Source organism: Pavona decussata, unplaced genomic scaffold, assembly GCF_977016875.1.
Source record: "Pavona decussata unplaced genomic scaffold, jaPavDecu1.1 SCAFFOLD_58, whole genome shotgun sequence".
Classification (NCBI taxonomy): Eukaryota; Metazoa; Cnidaria; class Anthozoa; order Scleractinia; family Agariciidae; genus Pavona; species Pavona decussata.
The window spans coordinates 5395948-5422500 of NW_028145480.1; the positions used below are offsets into that span (position 1 = coordinate 5395948).

At 38.9% G+C, this 26553-nt stretch overlaps 2 protein-coding genes and 1 long non-coding RNA gene across 3 annotated transcripts in view; 1 reads left to right on the plus strand and 2 right to left on the minus strand.

The window, feature by feature from the left end:
- Positions 1 to 6490, minus strand: LOC146479863 (uncharacterized). Its single transcript, XM_085110664.1, has 3 exons — positions 6060 to 6490; positions 2579 to 2698; positions 1 to 1522 (listed from the first exon to the last, which is right to left on the minus strand). Exons 1-3 carry the CDS (start codon positions 6362 to 6364, stop codon positions 1402 to 1404), a joined length of 546 nt encoding a protein of 181 aa, XP_084966790.1. The 5' UTR covers positions 6365 to 6490; the 3' UTR covers positions 1 to 1401.
- Positions 6491 to 10576: 4086 nt separating this feature from the next.
- Positions 10577 to 26553, minus strand: part of LOC146479864 (cysteine--tRNA ligase, cytoplasmic-like) — a 17091-nt gene continuing 1114 nt past the window's right edge. Inside the window, exons 2-24 of the mRNA XM_085110676.1 lie at positions 25472 to 25560; positions 25037 to 25133; positions 24767 to 24865; positions 23771 to 23836; positions 22787 to 22870; positions 22615 to 22665; positions 22330 to 22419; positions 21874 to 21962; positions 21282 to 21403; positions 19905 to 20008; positions 18865 to 18905; positions 18649 to 18736; positions 17802 to 17909; positions 17226 to 17351; positions 16264 to 16361; positions 16128 to 16168; positions 14811 to 15028; positions 13414 to 13495; positions 13214 to 13294; positions 12339 to 12409; positions 11731 to 11790; positions 11251 to 11334; positions 10577 to 10786 (exon numbers count right to left, since the gene is read on the minus strand). Coding sequence (XP_084966802.1) covers positions 10640 to 10786; positions 11251 to 11334; positions 11731 to 11790; positions 12339 to 12409; positions 13214 to 13294; positions 13414 to 13495; positions 14811 to 15028; positions 16128 to 16168; positions 16264 to 16361; positions 17226 to 17351; positions 17802 to 17909; positions 18649 to 18736; positions 18865 to 18905; positions 19905 to 20008; positions 21282 to 21403; positions 21874 to 21962; positions 22330 to 22419; positions 22615 to 22665; positions 22787 to 22870; positions 23771 to 23836; positions 24767 to 24865; positions 25037 to 25133; positions 25472 to 25560 — 2136 coding nt within the window. The 3' untranslated portion in view covers positions 10577 to 10639. The remainder of the gene's footprint in view (positions 10787 to 11250; positions 11335 to 11730; positions 11791 to 12338; positions 12410 to 13213; positions 13295 to 13413; positions 13496 to 14810; positions 15029 to 16127; positions 16169 to 16263; positions 16362 to 17225; positions 17352 to 17801; positions 17910 to 18648; positions 18737 to 18864; positions 18906 to 19904; positions 20009 to 21281; positions 21404 to 21873; positions 21963 to 22329; positions 22420 to 22614; positions 22666 to 22786; positions 22871 to 23770; positions 23837 to 24766; positions 24866 to 25036; positions 25134 to 25471; positions 25561 to 26553) is intronic.
- Positions 26502 to 26553, plus strand: part of LOC146479865 (uncharacterized) — a 21334-nt gene continuing 21282 nt past the window's right edge. Inside the window, exon 1 of the long non-coding RNA XR_014864910.1 lies at positions 26502 to 26553. This exon is cut by the window's right edge and continues 388 nt beyond it. This is a non-coding gene — a long non-coding RNA (uncharacterized LOC146479865).

The following is a 26553-nucleotide window of genomic DNA, read 5'->3' on the forward strand; positions in this document are numbered from 1 at the left end:
TTGTTCAGTTCATATGAACTTTATTTCATCATTAAAATTCTTTGATATACAGCAACGTCAACGAACCACAAAACTAGACTTTTAAGCGGGTACATTTACAGTTTTCAAGACTTCTCTAGAAAGGCAACTTTCTAGAAAACATTATTTAAGTTTTGCTTCCCGTATCCCTAGGGAGTCTTTAAATAGCCAAGCTAAATTTTAGAAATTTTCTAAATTCTTAATACAAAATTTAAATCCATAATTTTACTAGCATTATAAAGATTAACAACTTTGTCACATTACAATTATCACACAATAGATCCCTCACTCGACCAATGAAATAAATTATGGCTCGATTCAGCTTAAATTACGCTGTAATTTTTTTTTTCATTCTTTTATTTTTTTTTTTGTCTATGAGAAGACTTAAGTAAAATCACTCTAAAGATAGTGATAAAACTTGGAATTGATTATTTGGTAGTTTAGGAGTCAAGGCTATATTCTAAGTCCTAAACTAACGTCAAAAAACAAACAGTAAAGCGAGAATAAGATAATGTTGCCAAAAAACGACAAAACGATAGAACATAACAACAGACTTAGAATATAGAGAATCACCCGAACTTTGCCTGTTTATAGACTACCAGGTGCAATAGTTCGCTCTCGGTGCGTCAATCATCAGTTGCCTAGCAACTCTGCTGATCAGTATGCTAACGCTGTGCATACCATTGTTAAGGACAAGAGACTATGAGGTAAGAGAGCGAATCCCCCATACATGCCCCTCTTCCTATGAAAATTTTTTTCAATCTATTTTTGTTTGCGTTGCTATTTTAATGTCGACATCTTATTGGTCAGTTAGAGTGACGTCATTTAATTTTAAACTCAATGGCGGATTATAATTTCCCAAAATAGCTTGGCGCGAACTAAAAAAAGATTGAAAATAATTATCATGGGGCACAGGGATTCGCTCTCTTACCTCATAGTCTCTTGTTAAGAATGATCCCTTACGCCCCAGAGCTTGCGTTCAACTTGACTTGAATTGAATCATCTCTTTGCCTTAACCGCTAGGAGCCTAAGACGGAGGGATACTTAACAATTCAGGATCTTTGTTTTCCAATTCTCTGTCTGTTTTGCAATTGTTATTCTGCGTCAAGCAACGCAAAGGGATGCGACGAACACTGGATTGCGGCATGACGGAGAAAAAGTGAGTTTTAAATCCATTTACACCCCTTGAACTTGTATGCTTCTTACAAACTATGTATGTATTTTCGGCTCCTAAACTAAATATCAAAATGACTTATCAGTCCCTCGACTCCCCTTTAAGGCACCACCACTTCTGAAAACCGGAAACTTTCAGTTTCCAAAAACCAGAAATTAGTAAACTACGGAGGGCTTGAGGGACTATGCTACTAAGTGACAAAGACATTGTTAATCCTGGCCATTTTCAATGGTGGAGTACGATTGACCTCCGTTTCCCTCTGATTTAATGTGTTGCTTTTCCTCTTTCCACGCCAATTCAATTGCTGCTTGATCCTCTTTTCTTGTATCCCTAGTGAAAATAAAGGCCAATGTTATTGTCTTAATTGAATGCCTCATTTTTTTAATTTGATGTACATTTTATGAAGAAAATGCCATGCAACATGCCCAAACCAGTCAAAAGGTGCGTGTTTCTAACCAATGAAGAAAAAAAGTATAACCACCGTGGCTTCCGTACGTTTTCCCGCGCTTGACACTGGTTGGCTGCAAGTTTTCCTGCGCTTGGCACAAGCTGGTTAGCTGTAAGTTTTCCCGCGCTTGGCGCTAGCTGGTTGGTCAAAAGTTTTCCCGCGCTTGGGAAAAGCTGGTTAACTGCAAGTTTTCCCGCGCTTGGCACTAGCTGGTTAGCAGCAAGTTTTCCCACGCTTGGCACGAAGTGGTTAGCTGCAATTTTTCCCGCGCTTGGCACTTCCTGGTTGGTCACAAGTTTTTCCGCCTTTGGCTTCATGTTTTTCCTCGTTTAGAGTAGGTTGCAAAGTTTGCTTTTGATTGGTTGAGTCTGTTGCGATTGTTAGGTCGCATTGGGTCGAATTTGGGGTTCTAGTGTCAAAGCCAAGGCAAAGCTTTATTCGAAAAAAACAACACAACACATGTCTCTACATAACGATTACAGAGACATTGACCTCCCCAGACAAGCTACCTTGAAAGGGCAATGAGCGATATTTCTTGACACTAAATTTTCCCCAATTTGTTAAGACTTTGTTCCAGTAGAAGTCATAAACGACTTTCGTTTTCTGCAACATCAAATAGGCATTTCCGAATTGCTTGGAACCTCATTATCAAAGCGAGGCTTAGTGCAAAGCTTTTCATATGAATGTTACATAGTTTTGTTTGCATATGAAAGAACACTTATTTTCATAACAAAAACAATGATGATTCATAGCAACTCGGGAATGGCCTATTTTCTCAACAAAATTAATAATTAATATTTGCTTCCATACGCAGCCGCACTTCAGTGTTTTGGTTTGAGTTTGTTAAAAAACAACCGTATCTCCAACATTTTATACATGAAAGGGTATGTTCGCGAAACGTCTGAATAACATGGAAACAAATCCAAGCGGTTACTTACGAGTCATCGTGTTGACTTGATTGGCTCTTGCTGAATGGTCGTGACGTCACCGGACTTCTCTTCAGTCTCTCGTCTGGTTTTTCTCCAACGTAATCGTCATCGTAGAAGAATCCCACCACCCTAGCAGGGGAGGGGTAGGGAGGAAACTTAGTGTGAGAACTGAGAAATCACATGGGAGGGGTAGAAGAGAAATGAACAAAAGAAAATGTGGGAGTGAAATCACAGATTTAACCGTAGCTAAATACCGGGGACAAGCAAACCAATACTCTATTAAGAAGATCGTATCTTTTGAGATTTTGGTTTTAGATATGATGTTGTTTAAAAAATGTGTAATTCAAGTAGTTAGGGCAGCTTAGTAGCAGCTCCGTGATGATATGATATGCATGTCCGAAAAATTCTCTTGTCCCCAGGGATCAGATCAGAGTGTTCTGCTCGAAAACATCTTAGACCGTGACATATAGCGGAATAGATCAGATGTCAAACAACGTTTTCAACAGCTCGGCTTCGAGCTCAGAGTTTTCTGCGAAAATTTACAAGAGTTTCCTTTACTCGACAGAAAAAAAAAGAAACAAGCCAATGTGACATAATTATTCCCTGGCGCCTTGTTAGAGCTGCCGCACATCATTCAGAAATCTATGTGCCTAAGTTATGTTTAGAATTATATAATTGATTTGATGCGGGCAAAAAATCTGTTTTCTTGCCGACATTAAAATATCAAGTATTTAGAGATGATCCCAGATTACTTAGTCGGTATGGGAGGATTCAAGAATTTGACACCTTTTGCTCTCTCCTTACATACATACAGCATTGCCAATGGAGTTAACAAAGCTGTTGAAATATGAAAAGTGTAAAATTATGCCCAGCATAACTGCTGTCATAAAGCGGCCGATGGCTCTGTATATACAGAGAGGAAGTAGTTGTTGCCATCAATATTAATGTTGCTTGAGTTCACTTTGGAACTCTCTCGCAAAATATCGCTTTGAAAAATATTAAATATGCCAGAAATGTATTGGTTTTCTGAGATAAAGCAACACGTTTCAAATGTACTAAAACTGTCAAAATTTCCCCGAGGGTTGATGTCCATGATAATCTAATTATCAACAAAATAACAAATGAAGAAAGAACAGCTTTTGAGATGGACCTTTTTACGAGTTTAGATTTAGCCAGAAACATGCCTTCATTCTTTCGTTAACGAGCGAAGTCAGTTCACTAATTCTAGGGTTTTTGTGCAAGTTTTCGTTTGTTTGTGTTTTTTCTTTTCGCGCATTCTTGAAATATGTGACATTGATTTCACAGCTACGACAACTTTTTTGAATGATAGAATTTTTGCATTTTACTTCTCAAACTCATTTATAATTCATCAAGAGAAAACAAAGAAAATCACTACCGTGACCGTGGTTTGGATATGTGATCCTAATTACCATAAAATTTTGCCAACTTTAGCCTTGAATTTCTCGAAGAATTATTGATCATTTGAGAAGCCATATCAAACACTTGAAAGTGTGTTTCGTCAGAAATCCAAACACCTCGAAGTCGTTAAAAAAAAAAATCGGCTGCGCCTCGTTTTTTCAACCTACCGTCTCCGTGTTTTGATATCTGATGAAACACACCTTCTCGTGTTTGAATAGCGAGTTCTTTTATAGAGACGTCGAGTCTTCTTACATAAACTATTTGTCAACTATTTTGCATTCATGTCTTTTTCTAGAACTTTTATTTCTGCAATTTCCAGTGATTTCGGTCAAATGTTATTCTCTAAAGTCGATCCGATAACCTCATTTTTCCTGATATATATTATACATGTAAAACAACAGAAGATAAATTTCAGTACTGATTTCATGAGGCAGTATAAGGAACGTTGTTTCAATCTTTCATTGAGGGGAACTCTCTGGAAGTCTAGATAACACTCCGATAATACCATGTATATTTACGAAGCTATCTCGTTTCTTTTATGTTTATTTGTTTTTCACGATCGACCTTAAGCAAATGGTTGAAATATTTCTTCAAAAGCTAAAAAGCCCAATCGTAAGCCAAGCGTGACGTGGCGTATTCAATGGTTTTCGTGGAAGACAAAAGATCTGTCTTGCTTAATATACGAAGTTAAAATATTGAACTGCTGATGTTCTTTTGTATTGTAAATATGAATATTTTAGAAAAAAGTATTTTTTCTCCAAAGTCCAGTTGCTTGATTTTTTTCACTCTACATCTCTGATTTTAATAAACTCCTGTTGTCAGGGATCGAGAAACTGGGTTTGCTGTAATAAAGTGGCCTAAATGGTTGTTAAGGACGACAATTGTCCGTTAAAGAAACTCGCATTGATGAACCGGTCTGCTGCTAGTCTATATATACAACCAACTTTTTACTCCACCATCATTATTTTTCTCAATTTCTGACAAGCTACATATAAAGCTAAGTATATTTTATTTGCAAGGAAACTGTTGCAGTGGAGGGTTTGAGAAAGAAAGCTTGTAAACTATTTCAGAGGTAATTAAAACGGCAAGTTGATGACCAAGGAACCCCTACGGCGATATTAAGCCCCAAAACAACTTTTAAAGGCCCGCTCGCACAAACAGTCACTGAAATACTTTTATAAAAATACACAACAAGTATAGTATCTGAAATTCAACTTATTTCATATAAGTAAGTATGCTTTCCAAACAAACTTCGACGATGACAAATGATCTACAAAAATGTAATTTAAGATATTGGAAACTTTGAATGTTCAACAGCTGAAAGCAAGACGATTCGGACCCTTGTTAAAAATGCAGTAAAACAATTGATCGAAGCTTCTCAATTAATACGCCTGATAGAAAGTAAAATATTCTGGTTTCTAGATTTTCTTAATCCTCCGAAACCTATTTGGACTGTCTTCATCAACAATATAGTTGAGTAAGGCCCAAGCAGACAGCCCCTGCAGTTTTCAGTTCTCAATAATAGCGGATATTACAATAAATGAAAAATATCTTACCAACAAGGGAAATAATTCTTTGCTAAATACTTTTTAATATTTTCGGTTCACGAAAGCTTCGCGTGACAAAACTTATCAATAAAGATTTTGTAATGTTATATTTGACTAACTGTTCGCTTCTCATGTGCACCGCCGGATGAAAACTTGTTGCTGCATGTCCGACAAGTTATTGTGCAGATTAATTAGCGGTATGGGAAATTTCCTCGTGAAAGGCTTTTGGCTTGTTTTTTTTTTAATAAAGATTTTCTCGTTTAAAAAGTTTGGTTATTTTTTAAAGTAATCGCGGCGTCATTTTATTTAATTGTAAAGGTCATGTATATTATGGCTCTGATTTTCTGTCAATGGATGAAAACCTGAAATATTTGAAAGTTTTTTGAATAAGCCGTACCTTGCTTCTGCTATCAATCATTTTTCCCGATAATTTGTAATCGGAATTTTTCAGAATTTTTTATTAAAACATGGAAATTTTGGAGTGCTTAAAGTGCAGATTATTAAATTAATGTTGGTACACTCACTGCGATCCGTCCTTCTTCACGAGTTCACCATAACCATGTCTTTTGCCTCTCCTCCACTCGCCGACGTATACGTCTCCGTTCGGATATTTATACATGCCTTCCCCGTCGTCCGGCGGCGCTGCTTTCTCCGACTTCTTCGGATTCACGGGGGAGTATTCTTCGTCCAAAAACTCATCGCAGCAGTCACTGCACATCCACCAGTCGCCAAACCAACGCTTACAACAACGACAACAGTAGCAACAAGGACCGCACTCGCAGCAACGACAGCAATGACACTGGCAAATCAGACTCATGCAAGATCCCATATTTGATTATTACTTTTCCAAAATCCTTTCCTAAACTACGTATCCTGTCGCGACGCTGCTTTTTTTGGGAGATGTCGCAGCGAGCTTAGCGAATGACTTTAAAAATGTGATTAGCATATGCTTGACGCGACCGCTAGGTCACGACGCGCACCCTTTGGAATATTGTTATTCTATCACGCATGAATGGAGTTGTAAACAAGCGATGAATAGTCTCAAAAGCGTTCATTAACGACACACGGGGCAATGCACCGCGAGTTTTTAATTCCTGATCAACGCCCTTTTTGCTAGCGTTTGTTTACTTGAGGTTGCTACTTGATTACTCCCCAGACTTGTGTTTATTTTGGAATCAATTATATATTGTCATCTCGACATCCGTTTCCTGTTATTTTTTTTTTCAATTATGCTCGATAAAAATATCAGGTTTTGTTATTATTTTATCTTTCTTTTATCTTCCCTTCCCTTCCCTTCTCTTCCCTTCCCTTCTCTTCCCTTCCCTTCTCTTCTCTTCTCTTCTCTTCCCTTCCCTTCCCTTCCCTTCTCTTCTCTTCTCTTCCCTTCCCTTCTCTTCTCTTCCCTTCCCTTCCCTTCTCTTCCCTTCCCTTCTCTTCTCTTCTCTTCTCTTCCCTTCTCTTCTCTTCCCTTCTCTTCCCTTCCCTTCTCTTCCCTTCTCTTCCCTTCCCTTCCCTTCTCTTCCCTTCCCTTCTCTTCTCTTCTCTTCTCTTCCCTTCCCTTCCCTTCCCTTCTCTTCTCTTCCCTTCCCTTCTCTTCTCTTCTCTTCCCTTCCCTTCTCTTCCCTTCTCTTCCCTTCCCTTCCCTTCTCTTCCCTTCCCTTCTCTTCTCTTCTCTTCTCTTCTCTTCCCTTCCCTTCCCTTCCCTTCTCTTCTCTTCTCTTCCCTTCCCTTCTCTTCTCTTCTCTTCTCTTCCCTTCTCTTCCCTTCCCTTCTCTTCTCTTCTCTTCTCTTCCCTTCCCTTCTCTTCTCTTCCCTTCCCTTCCCTTCCCTTCTCTTCTCTTCTCTTCCCTTCCCTTCCCTTCTCTTCTCTTCTCTTCCCTTCTCTTCCCTTCTCTTCTCTTCCCTTCTCTTCCTTTCCCTTCCCTTCCCTTCCCTTCTCTTCTCTTCCCTTCCCTTCCCTTCTCTTCTCTTCCCTTCCCTTCCCTTCCCTTCCCTTCTCTTCCCTTCCCTTCTCTTCTCTTCTCTTCCCTTCTCTTCCCTTCCCTTCCCTTCTCTTCTCTTCTCTTCCCTTCTCTTCTCTTCCCTTCTCTTCCCTTCCCTTCTCTTCCCTTCTCTTCTCTTCCCTTCTCTTCCCTTCCCTTCCCTTCCCTTCCCTTCTCTTCTCTTCTCTTCCCTTCCCTTCTCTTCTCTTCCCTTCCCTTCCCTTCTCTTCCCTTCCCTTCTCTTCTCTTCTCTTCCCTTCTCTTCTCTTCCCTTCTCTTCCCTTCCCTTCTCTTCCCTTCTCTTCCCTTCCCTTCCCTTCTCTTCCCTTCTCTTCCCTTCCCTTCCCTTCTCTTCCCTTCCCTTCTCTTCTCTTCTCTTCTCTTCCCTTCCCTTCCCTTCCCTTCCCTTCTCTTCTCTTCCCTTCCCTTCTCTTCTCTTCTCTTCCCTTCCCTTCTCTTCCCTTCTCTTCCCTTCCCTTCTCTTCCCTTCTCTTCTCTTCCCTTCTCTTCCCTTCCCTTCTCTTCCCTTCCCTTCTCTTCTCTTCCCTTCTCTTCCCTTCCCTTCCCTTCCCTTCTCTTCCCTTCTCTTCTCTTCTCTTCCCTTCTCTTTCCTTCCCTTCTCTTCTCTTCTCTTCCCTTCTCTTCCCTTCTCTTCTCTTCCCTTCTCTTCCCTTCTCTTCTCTTCTCTTCCCTTCTCTTTCCTTCCCTTCTCTTCTCTTCTCTTCCCTTCTCTTCTCTTCTCCTCTCTTCCCTTCCCTTCTCTTCCCTTCTTTTCTCTTCTCTTTCCTTTCCTTCTCTTCCCTTCTCTTCCCTTTTCTTCCCTTCCCTTCCCTTCTCTTCTCTTCTCTTCCCTTTTCTTCCCTTCCCTTCCCTTTCCTTCTCTTCCCTTCTCTTCCCTTTTCTTCCCTTCCCTTCCCTTCCCTTCCCTTCTCTTCCCTTTTCTTCCCTTCCCTTCTTTTCTGTTCTCTTCTCTTCCCTTCCCCTCCTTTCTCTTCCTTTCCCTTCCCTTCTGCTCTCTTCCCTTCCCTTCTCTTCTCTTCTTTTCTCTTCTTTTCTCCTCTCTTCCCTACCCTTTCTTTTCCTTCCTTTCTCTTCCCTTCTCTTCCCCATCCTCTCTTTCCTTCCCTTCTCTCAGATAAGCTTGCATTAAAATTCTAAAGGGAAGACATTTTTGAGCTTCCATTTTAACTGTCAGCAAAGTTAATAACGTTGCTTTAAGAGAAAATTATTAGAGATTGCTCACTGTTTAATAACTTTAACAATAAATTTTGTTCGATCACCATTACTCAAACGATCTTTCTAACTATCAGTTTCATTAGTTCTTAACTTAATTTTTTACCTTATTATATAACCCTCCGGCACTCCATCGAATGCCACTAAGCTAAAAGCTTCTTACACTTCGTTTCTTTCGATAAATTAGCGCAGCTTCAGTGCAGCTAGAGAGGCTATGGTCCTCTTCAGACTAGGTCCCCGGACACTGAGGTCGTTTTTCAGATTCCTTGGTGCCCAATGAGCAATAGTTTCCTCGTTCGTCAATTTAGCGTCGGCCATTTTTGTTTAAAGGGGCACTGTCACGCACGACGATTTTGCTGTGTTTTGGTCAAAACTGCTAAAGTATCGGATGAAAAACCTTATTGCTAACATGAAATTGCTCTTAGAACACCAGAAAGAAAATATAGACGGATTTCTCCAAGGAAGAACCAACTATAGTCAGTTTTTAGCAACAACTCTAAAATACACAAGAAGAACTTGAAAAAATTGGCTATTTTTTGAAGTTGCAATCCATTTTCATCCTAGCCATCCGCAGCCACAGATAATGCTACTTTCTGTGCATTAGTAAGGTAATTATTAACAAAACTGGACCGTTATTTTAACGTTTCCGGTGATAATTTTTTTTTTTTGCTATTAATTCAAAGATAAACCAAAAATGATGACACTGCCCCCTTTAATGTATTGCAGGGAGGTATGGGGGGAAAGAACGAGAGCTGACAAGATTCTGTGCACGTGCTAAGGGGCCTATGATTTAGCTATGATTTCAAAATATAACGCGATGCCTCAGAATAAGTAAGTGTTGAAACACTGCTAGGGACCTTAGTCATTAGGACCTTTGAGCGCCTACAAAATTGCCAGGTAATATAAATAATCTTTAAGTTAGGAAGGAGTTCTCGGATTCCTACTTGTGGATTCTAAGGTTCTTTCGCTGACTTCGTAACAACTCGGAAAAAACTTCAGTAGCATTTGGTGACCAGTATTAATCCTTTCATGACAGTTTATTCAAGAGAGAAACAACAACAAAATGTATTTTAAATACAACTCCTATTATGCTTAAGCGCCATTGGTCTTTTAGAATTTTGAAGCTGTAAATTATCAGCTTATTATTATAATTCTCGTAAATAAAGGGTTTTATATCGATTTATGCTATCGGTCGTCATCATTCCCTTGGACTTTTCTAGCTCCCATGATGATACAGAGGTCTTTACACAAACAACTGCAATGAATTATAAATGTAAATAGCACGGAGATTGCTTGCGCAATCTCTCGAGCCAGGGGGTCAAGATAAAGTGCTGATGAATAATTTCCTAAGGCTTCTCTGCAACGCGTCACTTTTGATGTGCGTTTGTAAAACAAACTGTAGGCAAGTAATGCGTGCGTGCATATTGCGCTTGTCAAGTGAACCGAGCTGGATGTTTTGGAGACTTGGGGCGGAGCTCGACGGGTGATGTCAAATTTGATCGCGCGTGAACAGACCATTTCCGAGTTGCTTTGAACTTCATTATGAAAACGAGGCTAAGTGCAAAGTTTTTGTTATGAAAATTAGTTTTCATTCATATGCAAACAAAACTTATTTTCATATGAAAAGTTTTGCACTTAGCCTCGCTTTCGTAGTGAGGTTCAAAGCAACTCGGAAATGGCCTATTGTGAAGGACGGTAGAAGAAAGTGTATCAGTCCAGCTGTATTTTTTTCGCCCACTGGACATGAATGAATGCTTGCGACAGCCACGGTTCATTGTGTCCTCCATCAAAGTATGAAACCCACTGCTATTAAGTACAAAAATTCATTAACTTCTGCACTTTATTTCAGTAAACTCTATTAATTTATTCAGATTAATTCAATGAAAATTTCACTGCTCTGCAGATCCATTGGCTGCTTGTCTAGTCCCAGGTGCCACTGAGTTGTAGAGTTTCTCTTGCTGTTGGTACAGCTTTTTCAGTTTCTTGATCAACTTTCCACTCAGTGGTTCACCTGTCTGGTCATGTGTGGGAATCCCCTAAAAAAAAAAAGAGCAAACATCTTCATCAGGCCAATCAACCACAACAACAGGTTCTATGCTTCTGTAAAATGAAGCGACTGGTGGTGCTAGCCATCTTCGGGGCAAGGCGAAAAAGGTTATGCATCGAAAAGATACCCAGTCCAATTGGGAAGTGTTTCTCGATAAAACGTGTTAGCTAACAAGCCGTAATAGGCGCAATAGCCCCCTTAGCAAGCGTAATCATGGAGGGGGAGGAGGAAGGGGAGGAGAAAAAAGGGGGACAGGTCTGGACAGAGGGAGAGGGAAGTTCCTCTCCCCAGTCTTTCTATGTTCTCTCCGTTTTTCTCGTCCCCCCCCCCCTCCCCTCCCACCCCTCTCCCAATTACGCAGGCTACAGACGCATTGAAACGCCACTGTCCACTTTTTACCTATAATTAAAAAAAAAACAATGTATTTGACACAAATATTTTTATGAAGCAAACCTGCTCATCGAATTTGGAATATTTGTCTGTTTCCTGTTTGAACATTTCCCAGGGAGGAATCTTGGCTTTTGCTTCTTTTGCCGCCTAGAAGAAGAACATAAAACACAACAATGAACGCACCATAACACGTTAAAATTCACCGCACGTGCAGTGCATGTTGAGTCTGTCTCAAACGGGCGTTTAAACTCGGTTTCCATTGTACGACTTGGTTAGGACTATTCCACCATTGCAGGTCACCTCGCAGTAGGGGAAATCCTCTGAATTTTGAATGGAGGTGTGAAATTTTCACGGCTAAAGTTGTAACTCAAATACAGTTTTCTATAAGATTATACGACACCAGTAAAAGGGGAAAAGTGATATTCCTCGGCATCTCACTCAAAGAAAACCAAAGATTAATGCCGTTTTAATGCGCTGCTTGGCTGGAAAGTACACAACGTTAATTTGCTTATCATCGCGAACATGGATGCCGAAGCTGCGTACCTTTTCTGCTTCAAGTTTTTTCTTTGCTTCTTCTTTCTGTTTCCGTTTCTTTTCTTGTTCCTGAGACACGAAAACATGAACGAATTAACGAGACAAACTAATAAAAATGTAAGAGAAGCGTCACTAGTACATGCTGATCGAAAAAATACAACATCACATTTCTTTCACATATACCACTCATCGACATTCAAATCCTAGCAGTATACAGGATGCTTGTCACTTGAACCTGGTTTAAAGACCTAGCTCCCATGCAGTATTATCACGAGTCTCCTGTAGCATCCGAACTAATAATCGGAAGGTCATAGGTTCGAGTATACCTGTGTCACTAACTGAAAAAATACATGTCATGTATTCACCAGGTTCAAAAACTAACATGACATTTTCTTTCACGTATACCGCCCATCGACATTCAAATTCTAGCAGTGAGCAGGATGTTTGCTACATAAACCTCGGAGTTTAATGGCCTTAGCTCCCACGAGTCTCCTGTAGCTCAATGAAAGAGCATCCGAACTAGTAATCGGAGGGTTATAGGTTTGAGTCCTGTTGCGAGAACTAGGATTTTCTTTTTTCCGAGTATGCTGTCATTAACTGAAAAAAACCCTCTATACCTCTAGTTGTTGTTGTTTTTCTTTCATTAATGTCTCTTTGTCCACAAACTTTATCACAGGAGCATGGCCACCTAACAAAAGGCAAGAGGTGAAGAGAAAATAAACACTTCAATAAAAGTACTTCCTAAATTAAACGACCAAAACCGGTCTTGAACAAGCGCCCCTTTGGTGTTATGAAAACTGAAATAGGCAACCACCAAACCCTAACTTACACGGCAGTGAAAGGAAAGTTAGAAATAGTTCACAAGCAAGTAGAAGAAGGTCGAATTAAATCCACGTTTATTGAAACTACTAGTTTAATGATCGTGAAAACCAACGCATAAATTCGAAATTTGAAATAAGTGTCCGGGCGGTTTTTCCGCGAAACACGACGAACAAAGTTGGGAAGGAGCTAGCGAAACAGAACTTGCATGCAACGGGGTCTTCCAATATTGCCACCGAACTTTCGCAACACAGGAAAGTAGAGTTTAAAATCTTTTCCTTGAATGGTCAGACTGCAGCGTTCGTCCACGGACTTTGACGTTAGAATGATCATGTAAAGCAAAATAAACAGCACCACGGGAAAGTAATGCTCACTTTCTTTGTGTAGAAGAGTATACCACTCAAAGTATTTCATCCACAGATGTTAGTTAACAATTATTCCATGAGCGCGCGTTGGATATTGGCTCATATACCATGGCCGCTAAGCCAATCAAATCCCATGCAGGAATTGCATTATCCAATGATCACGTTTTTAATAATTAGAATTATCTTGTATAGCGTATTAAAGAGCACCACCACCAAAAAGAACTCTGCAATAGCTTTCATTTGAACGGTAAGAGTTTCATCAACAGACTCAGGGAGTGAGTGAAAGTGTAGGAAATCTCTGCATTTACCTTCTACATCTTCCAGCTTGACCCCAAGTTCGGGTAAATTATCATCCCTCAGTTTGTCACAAGCTTGCAAGATTTTGGTTACTGTAAAACAAAGCAAAACCTCAGTTTCAACACTCTCCATATGCCCTCTTTTTAAAACATTTGCGCTCATGCTTACACGGTGAACATAAATTTTATGATTTTAAATGAAGCAAGTTTACCTTTCTCTTCGCGAGCAACGTTCCTTATTTCGTCTCTAAAATCAGCAAGTAACTGGACATACGGCATGGCAACATCCTCGTGCTATGGTAAAAACAGCGATTTGGTATCAAAATTGAAATCAAAGGCTCCTGTGAGCCAACTCGTGAATGCAGAAGTGAATAGTGATTGTAAAGCAGTACTCACATCAAACTACGCTACAAGGATTCGTGGATGCCACGCCCCATTTTAATTGCGGAATGCATTATGACCGGGATTATGTACAAAGTTATTTGCTTAACGCGCAAAACAATTAAATTACACACGCACCCTGATTCCCTTCGATTCGCGAAGCAACGCAAATGTGGACGTGTACGTTCTTTTGGTGGTTTTACGTGGTTACCAATTGACAAAAAAAAGCGTCCAGTGTTTCTTCCAAAAACCTCCGTCCAAGAACCCTCGCGTCGTGTTCTTGGCGAATGAAACTTGATGCATGCGAACAATTTTGGTTGCCTAGCACGCCCGCGATGAGAACTGTACTATACGGTATGTTACAATCCTTCATTTGAGTAATCGTGGCAATATTTTCACGTTTTTTCACTGAGTTTAGTTTCCGAAAACCTATCCAGGAAATTAACGACAAAACACAGGCGAAAATCCGAGGCATTAGTGAAGCTCGTTATTATTTTCATATATTCAAAGGATCAGGAAGCACCCTTTTTGGTAGTTTAGCGGTTTCTGCTCGAGCATGCGTCGTTCTCCGACCGGAACTGTATTGTAGCGCAAAGGAAATGTTATCAATTCAAAGACTTGCCTTTGACTTATTTTGAGACTGTTTGCCAAGTAGGTTAATATCATCGTTAAAAAAAATCATACCACGAACTTTAACCAATCACTGCAAATATTTAATTTCTGGTAACGAGGAACCCTTATATTATAAACCTTATGGTTTCTCTGAGGCTTCCTCTCCAATGTTCTTTCTTGCGTGTATTTTAACTCTTTTTTTTTCTATTCGTATTTTGCCATATTTTGTATAAAATTAATTGATTGATTGATTGATTGATTGATTGATTGATTGATTGATTGATTGATTGATTGATTGATTGATTGATTGATTGATTGATTTTACCAAGCAATCACATGCAAAACGTAAACCTTCCCAGGGTGACACTTCCCGCGCCTTCCACCTGTTAATGTAGCAAGTGTTTGTTTCATGTTTCGTTTGCTTGTTTGTTTTTGGCCGTGTGTAAATCGACCTACGGAAAATAATAACTGTAATCTATCACTTTTGCTCAAGACGATGAACCTCGTCTTTTGACCCAACAGCTCAACAATACACTGCCGCGGAGACTATAAACAAAAAATAACGTGTCCATCGCTCTACGAGATAAATGAACGGATCCAAGAACTGGCATCTTACGTTTGCTGCAGCATTTTTCCCAGCAGCCGGAAATCCTAGAGCTTGTTCTTCATCAATAGCTCCGAAAACCTTAAGCATGTGAGTGAGATACTTGGCGACCCCCTCTAGCAGCTGATGGTTTGGCGATTCCTTTTTGTCCTTTTTGCTGCTTATGTAGATGTTGGCTTGTTTCACCAGCTCTTGCATGAGCCGCAAAGCTGTGGGTGTGTCGATGGAATCTGAGAGACAAAAAATGTCATCGCAGTTAACTCATAGGGGTTTTCAAATGTTTTGTAAAGTAGCGGACATACTTTTGAAAGCACCGGACGTGAATGTTTTCTTGGCGCCGTAAGGCGCCTCGCGAGCGCCGAAGGCGTTTGTACCTAGGGGGGCCTGGGGGCATGCTTCCCCATGAAATTTTTAAAATAGATTACTCAGAAACGCCATTTCCAGCGTTTCTGGAACCAAGGAAACAGTTTCCTAGGCAATGCTGGCGCTCACTAAAATTCTCTGTAAAAAGTAAATTACTGAATGAAAATGGTCAGTTGGTAGGGGGAGGGGGAGGGAGAATGGCAACAACAGAATTTTCATTGGCTTATCATTATTCTGTTATCCTCTAGTCAGTATGTTCATGAGATGCCGTAGTAAGAAAAATATATAATTCAGTAGTAAAAAAAAATCGCCAATATTGATCTCAAAGTACCGGTACGTGGAATGGCAAACGACCGGACGAAACGTCCGGCCTCCGGCCTCAAATGAAAACCCTGTTAACTTAAAAGTAGTTGCGAAAAGAAAGCTTGAAAAAATTTCAGACTTGAAAGGGATTCGAACCCAAGACCTCTGCTTTTTGCCTGTCAAATTTTGCTAAAAAATGTAGTATTGTGCCGCGTATTAGATCACTTTACGGTAGTTAAGGACGGTTCCCCCTAATACAGAAGTATTTTTGCACAGTTTATGACTATACGGGTAAAGCAGATCTTAGTATGGGCTACTGGATTCCACAAAGAAAATTGGGGGTAGCGGGGCATTTTTGAGATATTTAAGCAACAATTATTATAAAAAGCAGTAAAATGCAAAGCAATGTATGGCGTTTTTTTTTTCAAATTGAAGCTTTATTATCTCCGAAAAATGCATGGTTAACCCCAATTTTCTTTTTGGATACCAAGAGCACTTGCTTAGTTCTGCTTTCTCTGTATAGTTTTAAATCGCGCAAAAATATCCCTGTATTAGTACGCACCACCCATAGGAAACTCGAGTAACTTGAGATGCGCAGTAACAAAAGTAGGCACCGTCCCTAAATGCAAGGTGTTTCAGAACCAGGAAGACTGAGTAACTTACCACAAAGAGCATCATGGACTGCTGACTTTTTAGCCAAGAACCTAGAAATAAATTAACGAAGTTAAACCAGTTGCTAGGCAGCGATGTAAAAGAGGCTAAATTCAGGCAGAAATGGGGAGAGGAGAGTGATTCTTACTTTTCTTGAAGATCTTTTTCTAGTTCATGATAATTGTGTGCCGAGGGTGACGTATCTTCGGGTTTCCTGAGAATATCTTTTACATTTAAGAAAAAATCCTGAGAAAGAAGAAAAGAAAAAAAAAAACACAAGCTTTTAACAACATACATGAAACCACACAGAGATACCAGATTGCGCAGTTCATCATATTGTATTGCTAGTATTAAATATTACTACTATTATTATTTGCTTCACTGGCCAAGTGATCGGAAGAGAAATGGAACAAATTAATTCAAGAACTAAAGAGGGAACGAACTACCAAATCAGCGAGCTAATTAACAAACAAAAGCGATAAAATAACTGAAAACGTGACAGTAAAAAAAAAAAAAAGCGAAGGAGACAACGAACAAACGATAGAACGCACAAACACGTACTAATTCAAGACAGGACGGCTTGAAGAATTAACAAATAACCAAGAAACAAACGTGATTAAAATATACAAAGAAATGAACAGAAGCAAAAAAAAGTTGCAAGCTTTCGCTTTCACGTCTGGGTCAATGTAGCTAACAATCTGGACCTTTGTTATTTCACGCTCATGTAGCAATTTGATTTCTCCACTCTTTGTTGAGTTCTTGTTTGCATCCACAAGAAAAAGCCAGGTCCAGTTTGTAAACTACGAGTGTTTAATTCATTTTCACACCACATGCGATTCCAGTAACCCTTTACATGTAAGTCCTAACAGTGGTCAGAATCAAATTTCTCCTTGTAATATCAATGGTTATTCAACCCCTGAGGTCATTAGAATTAAGGATGTAATCACTTCTCCCAAGAACTTTTACTAAGAAAAGTATAGGGACTAAGACAAGATAGGAGAATTTGTTCTTTGATATTAGGGGTTAAAGGCTTAATTGGTTTGGGTAAACTTCAAGTAAACTGTGCAAGTATTTATAAAGAGGTACCACAAAAGCACAATCTTGTCTTACATTAAATAATTTGTCAGTCTGTTCCGCTTCTCGAAGCACATTTTCACTGTAGTCCAGTGTAGCATTCCACGCGTGAAGCAGAAAAGCAAATCGGATTTGTCTGGCAGAGTTTCTTTCCAAAGCTTCCTGGAAAAGTAGACAAAGAGAGCATTTAAACATTTTACTGGCAATTGAAAGTTAATCCACAAAGCGCATTCCAGAAAATATCCATACTCCCCCCATGGAAGGTTTTTTCGTTTTTTACCCCCCCCCCCCCCCCGCTCCCTTCCCCTAGAAAATTTTAAAAATACTAAAATTTTGGCTTCTGAGACACCCCTCCCCCTACGAATTTCGGATGAATTCCATGGGGTGGGTATGGATTTTTTCAGGAACTGCACGATTAGAGTGACCCGTCTTGAGAAGTCTTCCACACCCACATGTCAAAATTATTTTGCACTAATTTTTTCAAGAAAATACAAACGCGAATCTCACGTTTCCCGTTTGCCGTAAACGCGATTCTAAACCTATCTAATAACAGGGCGATAATCTAATATACAAAGTTGGAATCTTCGTACTTAGAAATGCTGTACACTGTACCTTGATTGTGATGAAATTTTTCAATGACTTGGACATTTTACATCCCTCTATCGTCAAATGACCGGCGTGTAGAAAGTAATGAATCCACTGACACACACCGTAATGAGCCTGAAAAACAAATTCACAGAATAAACGATCTGAGTGCCCAATACTTGCCGTTGGTGCTATTACAGTGCGACGTGCCTTACCGTGGTCACCCAACAATTTTTTTTTTTTTTACAAGTTAACCAATCAGGATACGCGAATTTGATTAACGGTCACACCTCCTTGCAAAGTCCAACAGGCAAGTGACGCAACAACGAATTATTAAAAAAAATTTCGTTTTGTATTTTATGGCTAACTTGTAAAAAAAAGTTTGTTGGGTGGCCACAGTAAGGTGCGTCGCACTGTGATACTTTAAGGGAACTTGTGCCTGTGAAGTGAACAATAAATTATGTTTATTTGAAAGGCCTTTCATAGGAACGAATGATGGCTTTTCGTTTCTGAAATATCTTCTCTCGTTCCAGAGATATTCAAGTTTTTGTTAAGAAACGGATGATATCACAAATCGTCTCAGTACAATGATATATATCACAAAATCAAGAATATCTCGGGAAATATTGGAGTGATGCTGCTCAAACGATGTAGTCACTTAAGTTATAGATCGCGAGTTACAACATAAGTGACTTCATCGTGAGACTTGACGATTATTTTATTTGTCACTATATGTATGCTGAAAAACTAGATTTGACTGTTAAGTTGATGTCTAGTAATCCTAAACGGATAGAGTTATGGGAAAAATTAAAACAGCATACAGTACGGTACTTATAAAGAGATTAAATTATTTTAGGAGAATCCTCTAAATTACCTCAGACTGTGCAAGTTCATTGTCGTGATGTGGGAATTTTAAATCCACTCCACCAGTGTGAATATCAATAGAGCTGCCCAAAATGGCACTAAAATAAACAGAAATGAAACAAATCAAAGCTGTTAACACTTTGCCTCAAGCAAGGTAATTCCTTACCATGGATTACTACAACTTGTCATTCAAGTGAATAACTTTAAAACTGAAGCAATGACAAACCTTGCCATAACAGAGCATTCCACATGCCATCCTGGTCGGCCCTGCATCACAGAGAGAAAGTAATAATTTTATTATTTACAACTGCTAGTTTGCAGTAGTTCTTGACGTATAGTTGGTTTGCATTGCCGCCATGTTGGTGGACAAATCAAAAGAAAATTTTTTCACAAAGTTTGCATAAAAATGGCAGGTAACTCCCAGAGGAGAAAAATCTCATTTTTCCTGTCCACCAACATGGCCGCCATGATGTCACATGCAAACCATCAATTTTTCTTCTTATGCCTACCTGCATGCAAGTTTTACAGCCAAGTTATGTGGTTACGTTTTGAACTGCATTCAAAAGTTTCCATATTTTTCCCCTAGGTCTTCTCCTTGTGTAATTTTTTTTAAAAGTTCTGAAGTGAGAGTGGTTTTTGCGGTCTACATCTAATTGTTCAGAGTTTCCCATATTTTTTTTATTAGGTGATGCTGGCTTGTTCGATTCAAGATCTAACTCCTTGTATAGATCTGTTGAGGGGCTAAGGTAGCCTCTAAAGATCTGGAGTGTGGTTGATTGAGTTTACATGGCCAGATGAAATATCTTGCAGTTATCAGACGGAGATTTAAATGAGCCCCATGACTTTTGAAAAAACCAGCCTCAATCCTAGAGTGACTGGAGAGTTAAAACTGAAATCTTTTTGAATTCAGTAACACTAAAATTGAGAGAGCCACATAATTAGGTTGTTCTTAAAGGAACTCGTTATTGGACGATTCTAGTAATAAGTTTTGGAATACGTTTTGTGGTTCATCTTCACAAAAGTTCTACATGTGCATTGTGCAGTTCCAGAAAATATCCATACTCCCCCCATGGAAGGTTTTTTGTTTTGCAACCCCCATCCCTCAGGAAATTCCAGTTTAGCTTCATACTTTGCTTCTAAAATTTTGACTTTTATCACCCCCCCCCCCCCTCCCTCCCCCTAGGAATTTCTGATGACCTTCCATGGGGCGGGTATGGATTTTTTCTGGAACTGCACATTTAAGTTTTACAAATTCTATCCATGTACCTTTCCCCAGGGGGAGTCCCACGCAGGCTCTCCTGGTTTGCTGGCTTTCCACAGTGCAAAGTCTCGTTCAGATTTCTTATCTCCTGCATTCTGACTTAGTTCCCCTGTTCAAGAAATAAAATAAATGGATGAACTCCAACACCCAGATGTACTTCTCCCGGTTTCCAACCTTCCTTTCTGAGTTTCTCTAAACTGTGTAATGTTCTACAAAAAAACTGGTCTGAGGTATCCTAGGGAGGTCAGAGTTTCCCATTTCCCACAGCTTTCATTCGCTGTTCCCACTCCTCCCCTGGAGTTTCCCACCCCAGTGGAAAATTATGTTACTAGTACTAGTAACATAAACTCAGGAAAACCATTAAAAGGGAACAAAAAGTGACATTTGAAATATGTTTATGTTCCACCAGACATGACTGAGAATTGACGTTCATCCATTATATTGCAACTTTAATCTAACAATTATCACTCACTCACTCACTCACTCACTCACTCACTCACTCACTCACTCACTCACTCTCTCTCTCTCTCTCTCTCTCTCTCTCTCTCTCTCTCTCTCTCTCTCTCTCTCTCTCTCTCTCTCCCTCCCTCCCTCCCTCCCTCCCTCCCTCCCTCCCTCCCTCCCTCCCTCCCTCCCTCCCTCCCTCCCTCACTCACTCACTCACTCACTCACTCACTCACTCACTCACTCACTCACTCACTCACTCACTCACTCACTCACTCACTCACTCACTCACTCACTCACTCACTTTACTCACTCACTCACTCACTCACTTTACTCACTCACTCACTTTACTCACTCACTCACTCACTCACTCACTCACTCACTTTACTCACTCACTCACTCACTCACTCACTCACTTTACTCACTCACTCACTCACTTTACTTACTCACTCACTTTACTCAGTCACTCACTCACTCACTCACTCACTCACTCACTCACTCACTCACTCACTCACTCACTCACTCACTCACTCACTCACTCACTCACTCACTCACTCACTCACTCACTCACTCACTTTACTCACTCACTCACTCACTCACTCACTCACTCACTGATGGCTTGGGTTCATGAACGAAGGTCTATAAAGTGGGAGGTCCATATCAAAATGTGGTTGACGAGGCCATTGTGGGACAGGCAGACCCAGTTGCAGGTGAAAGTCTGGTCTGGGTTTGGTGCTGTAGCCTCACAGTTCTGACCTCGAGAACTGTGAGGCTTCAACAACAACAAATTGGTTGATCATGTTCAAACCTCTCATAACAGTTAGATTTCAAAGCTTTGAGCAACTTTAAAAGAGAAGTAATTATCACTCATTATTTTCAAACATAAGTTATTTTCTTCAGCTAAATGTTATCAATAGATAAGCAGTGTGTGCCATTACCCTCTCCCTCTGCCAAGGCCTCCAAATCACCAACTGCTTCAGGGACTAATCTGGCATAAGCATGTTTACCACTTGACGCAAACTTGATGGTGTCAAAATACACTGAGCCATTAGAATTGTACCTGTGGGAAGAGGATTTATGGAAAGAAACATTTACAGTCTGTAAATATAACAATAGACTTCTGTTAGAGTTTGGGTAGCTTGCAAATACAGCTGCCTCTCACTGGACCCGCATTGTGATGAGAAAATACCGTAAACCTGAGTAGAAAAGACCCCAGAAACCCAAATACCCAAAACCTCTTGCCGGACCTGACAAAAAACAACCAGCTAAGCAGGCTATAAATAGCTACAAGATAAAATTAAATCAGTTGGAAAAAAAGAGAAACTAACTAAAAGGAACTCATGAATATATTTATATAATGCTAATTTATATCTAAATGAAAAGTCTATTTAACAAAACTATTTTTACAGTGGTCAGTGTCTTTCTGAGGTAACAACTTTGTCTATTAGCCTAAGAGTTGATTCCTTTACTTTGGGACTCCTGGGTTCAAACCCTTTATGGTATCAAAAAGTAATCATTGGCAATACTTACGCATATCCATTGTCGATCACCCTCTGGATGAAAGTGACAACTTCAGGAACATACTGCGTAATCCGAGTTAAGCAGTCTACAGGCAGAATCTGGATAGAAAGACCATCAATCAGTCAGAAATTTTAATAAACGGATCAAAAAGTTCTTACAAGGCGATATACACCCTGGACAAAAAATACATCTTTAAGACAAAATGGATCAAAGCCAGCAATCGTGATCCACAAATGTGATGTTTGAGTCGTTGAACTAAACTTGAATGTTTACCATATTTTAACACCTGCTAAGATGATCAAATGCAGCGCAAAGAGCTTCGATCTGTTGGTTGAGTTTTGAACTTAAGAGTTTAATAGAGTTAACAGAAACACTTACTGATTAAGTCAACTTTATGCATAAATATTGAAATAAATTAATTAAAAATGTTTACAAAGGATGGCAACAGTTTAATATGCAACTTACATTGAGAGACTTCATGTCCTTATGAAATTCATTCTCCCAGTGTTGGGTGAGCTTCGCAAATATTCTGTGGTCTGTCACATTTGATCCAAACTAGCACAAGGAGATATTAATTTATTATGTAAAACATATAAGTATTTTGAACAAAACAGCCCAGTGTTCTACGGTTTGCACTTGGTGCCACATAATTGCGGGCTACAAGTAGTTTTTGAAAACTTTTGTAGATATAACTGAACTGGATATAGAGAATTCCAAATCTTAAGCCCTAATTAGTTCAAAAACACATACCTGGGAGTCTAGCCATGCTGACAAAGGATCACTTGCATCCTTCAATAATTCCTGTAAAACCAACAATAACATTATAACTATAAATAAATATAATAAAACAGTTTTCAGTAATGTGTTAACAATAAGAATATTTATATATATTTTGTTTCTTTTTTATTTTGATTTTCCTCACCTCAGTTGCAGACTTTACAACATCAGAACTACTGTTTGAAGTCTGTAAATCTTTTAATCTTGACCTGGAAGATTTTACCTTTTCCTAGCAATGAAATCAAATTAGATTTTATTGACAGATCAGTAAAATAATGGAGTGTGGCAGTTTCGTGAACTGTTTGTTCTCAGTGAGCCATTGGTATCAATAGAGCAACTGTGTAGTCAAACGTCCAAAGTCATCAAAATCAGTACATGTAGTTTCATTGGAGCTTAGCTCACAATATTATGGCTAATTGTTTCTCTTCTAACGCATATTATGATATTAAACAAGTGCATTACCCGAAAATATTAAGTCCCCATTCATAAGGAGTTATCTAATTTTAAAGGATGTTGCACATGCTGGTTCAAAAACTTTATTTTGAAACAGACTAAAATGCATGTACACTATGGAATGTTAGTAAATAGTTTTGATTTAAATGTTTGTGATTGTTTTAGATTTTAGATTTTATAATGTTTCTTTGGCAAAATTGTTTTATATAGGGCTAGCCTCACAATTTTCCCTTTCCCTTTTCCATAAAATATTGTGTTATTTTATGTTATGTTACCTTACGATAAGCAAATATGAAAAGCCAAGCTGCTATAAAGCCAACCTTAGTCAGCAGACATTGTCTAGCTAGATAAAAGTCCAAGCAAACTGTTCAAGGAAGTATTTGATGGCGAGGTTGTTTTTGTCATGCAAATCAGAAGTCACACTGGCTAACCTACTATTATGTTCCCCTCAATAAAGCCATTTTAAGTTGCCGTCTTGTTTATTTAGTATTTTGTGCACTCTGTTAGAACACATTGCGTTTGCATTATGTTCCTCAAAAACAGTGACATTAATAATAAATTAATCCCAAATAATCTATCCTACACTAACCATTACAGTAACTGTGCTTAATTTCGATAATAAACAGAATAGAATTTACCTCCAACAATTTCACCTACGTTGGACTGTACAACTTACAATAATTCTATGGTACATGTTTTTCTTGTCCTCATCTGTGGTACTCTTCATTTTTGCTGAGTAGGGCTGAAAGAAAGGATATAGAGGTGTATCAACAAAGAACAATGATTTAGTATTAAAAAAACTATTAATTATAAATGACAAATAATCAATAATCTTATTTTAGTTAGTAATAGTTACCATAATAAACAAATTTGCCACAAAATTACAAAACTTGTAATTTGACATTAATGTCAAATTGAATATGTAATAACTGCATGAATGGTATGGTGTCAAGTAAAATTCAGAGACTCTCATTATCTGTTATTCCCTTTCCCCTTTCCCTTTGACTATGTGACTATGAAGTTTCTTTTATATATATATGTATTTTTCTCACATTTGTAATTGGCATTTTTATAGAGTTGTAAAGCATTGAGACTTAGTGTAATGCTTAATTATATATTATTATATTATTATTATTTTAATGGTTCTCTGCAACCCTCTTTTATACTCAGTTAACTGGAACACAGTCATTTACTTGTCAGCCTTTTTATAAGAATTGAAGGGCTGAGAGCACAACAACCTTATATGTCAAAATTTAGCCATTTTGCTTAAAAGTGCCTGTGTGCTTGCAAGAGGCCTTCAATTTAATCAAAGCACATTGCTCTGTTACTTTTTTTCACTCTAAAATGTTTCTTACGTGTACCTTGTTCCTTTCTTTTCTTTAGTTGGACGACATGAAATCACACCAACTCAATATTTTGGCCTTGTTTTTCTCGAAAACTAAGCACAAACCGACAGATAAAAACACAGATCGATATTCTCTAACTAAAATGAAGACCCAGAAGACCACATGCAATAATTCAGGTACTTTTGAGCAAGACAAAAAATTGGCCTAAAATTCGGGTAAGGAGGAAATCAGCGAGGGGACAACCCTACTATATAGACTGACATTTGATCCAGGGGGTAGTAGCTAATTTATTTTCTAATTATTATTTTATTGTTCAGTTTATTTACCTCCAAAGCAGTATTTACATCTTCTATAATTTTCTCTGGAGAATTGTTCTCCTCAACGTACTTCTCTAATAGATGATTTCGTCTGGCTCTAAATATAATCTGTCAAAATTGAAGAAATATGACCAACAGACAAAATTAATGTAAGTTATAACATGAAATTTAAATAATAATTCCAGTATCTATATCAAGAGATTCTTACTTCATTGATATATAATTTAATTTTACATGTACCTTTTAGCAACAGTCACAAACAAGTTAAGAACTACACACCTTATCATCAATGTCAGTGATGTTCATCACGTAAAACACATCATAGTTAAAATACGACTGCAGCACTCGTCGTAAAATATCAAAGGTAATATAAGACCTGAAATATGAGAACAAAATACGTAGAGTTGGATTTCTAAGCCTCCTTTTCCTTCCATAACCTTCCTTATCCCCTTATCCCGGGTAACAAACAACCTGTACTACCATGGAAACAAAATTATCTACTGTTATCAAATCCACAATGTGTAGTTCCAGGAAAAATCCAGACAGACCCCATGGAAGGTCAACGGAAATTCCTAAGGAGAGGGGGGTCTTAAAAGCCAAAATTTTAGAAGGAAAGTATGAACCTAATCTGGAATTCCCTGGGGGGAGGGGGACATAAAACAAAAACCTTCCATAAGAGGAGTATGGATATTTTCTGGAACTGCAGCACAATACCTTGCATGACCCATGTGTGAGGCATCATACACTGTAGGCCCACAGCTGTACCAGAACACTCTTCTTCCATTTTGTGGTACAAACACATTCTATAGAAAACAGACAGTTCTTGTTAATTTAACCCTTAAAGCTTTGACAGTGATCAGCGTCAAATTTCTCCTTGTAATATCAATGCTTATTCAACCCCTGAGGTCATGAGAATTAAGGACATGATCACATCACGTAAGGAGAATTTTTTTGATATTTTAATAACTTTTATAAGAGAACTATGGGGACAAGATACAAGAATTTGTTCTTTCACATTAGGGGTTGAAGTGTTGAAGGGTTTACTGGTATGATCTACAAAACAGTGGAGGGAGAAGGTTGGTAAGGGAGCAATGATTGATGCGATACCAGTTTTCTCAGGTGTGGGGGTGGGGGAAAGAAAGGAGGGAGAGAGTGGGTGACTCTTCTAGAGCTTCTGGTTTATGAATATGCAGTGAAAGCAGATCTCAGCAAGGGCTGCTGAAATCCAAAAAGAAAATTGGGATAACCACCTTTTTTTAGAGATAATTATATTAGGCAACAATTGTTCTAAAAAAAACAGTAAAACACAAAACAATGTATGGCTTTCTTTTCCAAATTGATGCATTATCATCTCTGAAAAATGCATGGTTACCCCAAATTTTCCTTTTGGATACCAAGAGGACTTGCTCAGTTCGCTTTCTCCACATAGTTTAACCGCGCAGAAACATCCCTGTATTAGACTAGCAACCACCCATAGGAAACCAGAGTATCTCAAGATACACAGAATGTAAGCGCAGTAACAAAAGTAGGCACCGTCCTTAAAACAAGTTTCTTTTGGTAAGTTACTGACATTTACTGTGATACAGAAGTTACCTCAGGGGCAGATCTAGGGGGAACATTGATTTGGTTGCAACCCCTACTACAAAGAGTTATAAATACAAAACCTACTGTTTCAAAACATTTCAGGAGTAGCATGTCCCCTCCCCCTCCCCCTCCCACCAAAACATTAATTCATACCAACTAAACCCTATACCTGCCAACTCTCACGCATTATGCGTGAGTCTCACGCCTGGGGA